Source organism: Penaeus japonicus, unplaced genomic scaffold (genome assembly GCF_977035675.1).
Source record: "Penaeus japonicus unplaced genomic scaffold, GWHDUDI00000001_assembly GWHDUDI00000026, whole genome shotgun sequence".
NCBI lineage: Eukaryota > Metazoa > Arthropoda > Malacostraca > Decapoda > Penaeidae > Penaeus > Penaeus japonicus.
This window is the reverse complement of record NW_028234428.1, coordinates 2,822,354-2,824,853: the sequence shown is the minus strand read 5'-3', so window position 1 is coordinate 2,824,853 and position 2,500 is coordinate 2,822,354. Positions and strand designations below refer to the sequence as shown.

The 2,500-nt window shown below is 43.3% G+C and overlaps 1 protein-coding gene across 1 annotated transcript in view; it reads right to left on the bottom strand.

Annotated features, from left to right (window-relative positions):
- LOC122267915 (ankyrin repeat and SAM domain-containing protein 6) overlaps positions 1-2,500 on the bottom strand; it is a 12,034-nt gene that overhangs the window by 471 nt on the left and 9,063 nt on the right. Inside the window, exons 7-10 of the mRNA XM_086551904.1 lie at positions 2,202-2,338; positions 1,692-1,836; positions 920-1,157; positions 1-732 (exon numbers count right to left, since the gene is read on the bottom strand). The exon at positions 1-732 is cut by the window's left edge and continues 471 nt beyond it. Of these exons, the coding sequence (XP_086408030.1) occupies positions 227-732; positions 920-1,157; positions 1,692-1,836; positions 2,202-2,338 (1,026 nt within the window). The 3' untranslated portion in view covers positions 1-226. The remainder of the gene's footprint in view (positions 733-919; positions 1,158-1,691; positions 1,837-2,201; positions 2,339-2,500) is intronic.

Genomic DNA, 2,500 nt, shown 5'->3' with positions numbered 1-2,500 from the left:
AATAATTACAATAAACCATCTACCTAAGCTTTGGTGGAGGTTCTTGTGCTTTAGGTATATTTTTCATACAGAGAAAGAACCCTTTATGACATAAAATTGTTTTTAAAAATCAACACATTTCTTTGATAAGGCACTTGCTCTAAATATCTATAGCATTTAATATAACGTGATTAAAACACCAATGTTTTAATCAACAATGCAACATGTCCTTGCAGTTCATCCCAAACTAAACCTTGGCCTTGAGACTGGCAATGGCACGCAAGATCTTGCTCCTTGCCATGGCAGAGGTGATCCCAAGGTCCTGCAAGTCAGCATCCGAGAGCTCAAGGAAAGCATCCAGGTCCACCTCCTGCTCAAGAAACACATCAAGGTATTGGTTGAGGGCCAGCTTCTGTAGCACCTCTGACAGCTGGCCTGACCCCAGGCTCAGGGTCAGGTGATGAGTTGCACCAGATGTTGTCGTCGTTGTTGTTGTTGTTGTTGAACTTGTGTCTGCTGTGCTGTCATTGTCATTGTGGGTTACGAGTGTGGCCGTTGAGCGGGATGACTTTGATGACTTGGTGGAAGTGACAGTCTTGAGGGAGGAGCCTCCGGAGCCACCACTCTCCATTGACGAGACTAAGAGGTCACCCTCACCTCCACTCCCACTCAGTCGCTTCTGCTGGCCTCCGTCCTGCCTCCGCCCTTGGTACCCACGTACTTTGAGCATGTGTCCAAGGCCACCTGCCTCACCTAGGCAAAAGGGGACAAGTAGGGTTAGGCATTGTAATACTTTATTTTGACAAATGAAATGACAGAAATAGAAGTATTATGATTCTGAATGATGACACAGTCAACTAAAAGGGTTGTATCAATGGAAAAGAAAACCCAACACCCAAAAGCCTTCACAAAACATAGCCAAAAGGTTAATCAACCTTACCTGAAGACTGAGGGCTAGGGCCCAATGCAGGAGACAATCCACCAGTCCCCAAGCTGGATTTCAATAGTTTAGAATTGGTTGCATGGTGCGGCAACTCTTCTGCACCTCCTGGAACGATCTTGCGTCCAGGAGGCATGGCCTTTGGGGCAAAGCCAGGCTTTCCACCAGTGGGTGAGATGTGAGGGGGAACCATGCTCTTCATTGTCTCTGTGACATAGATGCTGCCTCCTCCGAAATCCTAGGGTGGAGTTGAGGTTAAGTTAATTGCCGTTTATGAATGACAGCATTTTGAATCAGCATTTTGAATTTTTTTTTTTTTTTTATTAATACATATTTTATCTAGCTCTAATTTCTCTTTCCCTTGAAGTGAAATAAAAAGCAGTGATGATTATTTTTTGCTTTACCACTTCATATGAAACATACCAATTAGTTTATATCTCTAGGAAATATGTACATAGACCTACCTACCCATTCATATCAAAGCTTTTAGACATTACTAGGATCATATTCTAGACATTATATTAGGTACATATAACATCTTATATCATCAGATACACAGAATAATACAACTTTCCAAAATTTGACAATGATCTTTGCCACAAATCAAGCAACAGAATAAAACCATTATGTAATAACAAAGAGTGAAAGTAAAAGGCCAAATGATGATGAAATCAATCCCTTCCCCCTCCACCAACAATAAAAACAAAAATAAATAATTCATTAATCACTCATTAATGGTAAACAGAAACACCTCGGAAAGGACAACCCTTACCATCACCGGAGGCAGTCGAATCTCTTGAGGCATGATTGGGTCATACTGAATGGGCGTGATTGGGGAGATGAGGTTCAGTTCATTCAAGCTCTCTGTTTCCGGGGTGTTGGTCCTCTGGGGTTTGACACCTTTCACTTTCTGGAACCTTAGAAGGAAAAAGAGAGATCACCATATCAACCGTTTAGCCCAAATCCTCCGGATGGCATGCAGTGAAGACGGCACCTTCCTGGCCCAAACTCTGGTCATCATGTAAGGTGACGGCACCTGGATGCCAGGCGTCATAAGATAAGATACCGGAATGAGTTTAGGCCTACGCGGTAGCCTCCTGGAAATGGATCGCACGCCAGGGATCACCAACCCAGAGGATTTGGATTAAGGTATGAATAGATTGTCTGACTTAGTTGATGACCTTGAATGTTTACCCCTGTAGTCCAAGAACACCCTATTGAAGGAAGGTATGTGTCCTCTAAAATACCAGTCATCCCAACAGCATCAAAAGCAAAGTCTCACCTATTTGACACCCTGTTCCACCAATGCTTCAAGCCGTGCCGTGAAGGGCTGTCAGGAGGGTTGAGTGCATTGCCACTCTGCTGAGCCCAAGCATGGTGGGGCAAGGGGGATGCTGGACTCATCCCCAGTGAAGACATCTGAAGGAAACAAGAAGAGTGAGTAGGTGAGGCCCCATCTCCAAAGAAATGACTGACACATGCTTTCAATTCTAAATATAATGGGTATAATATAATGGCTAAGGATACACAATATATATTGCATGTGATGAGATAAATAAAATTTGAGCATGGGAAGAAAAA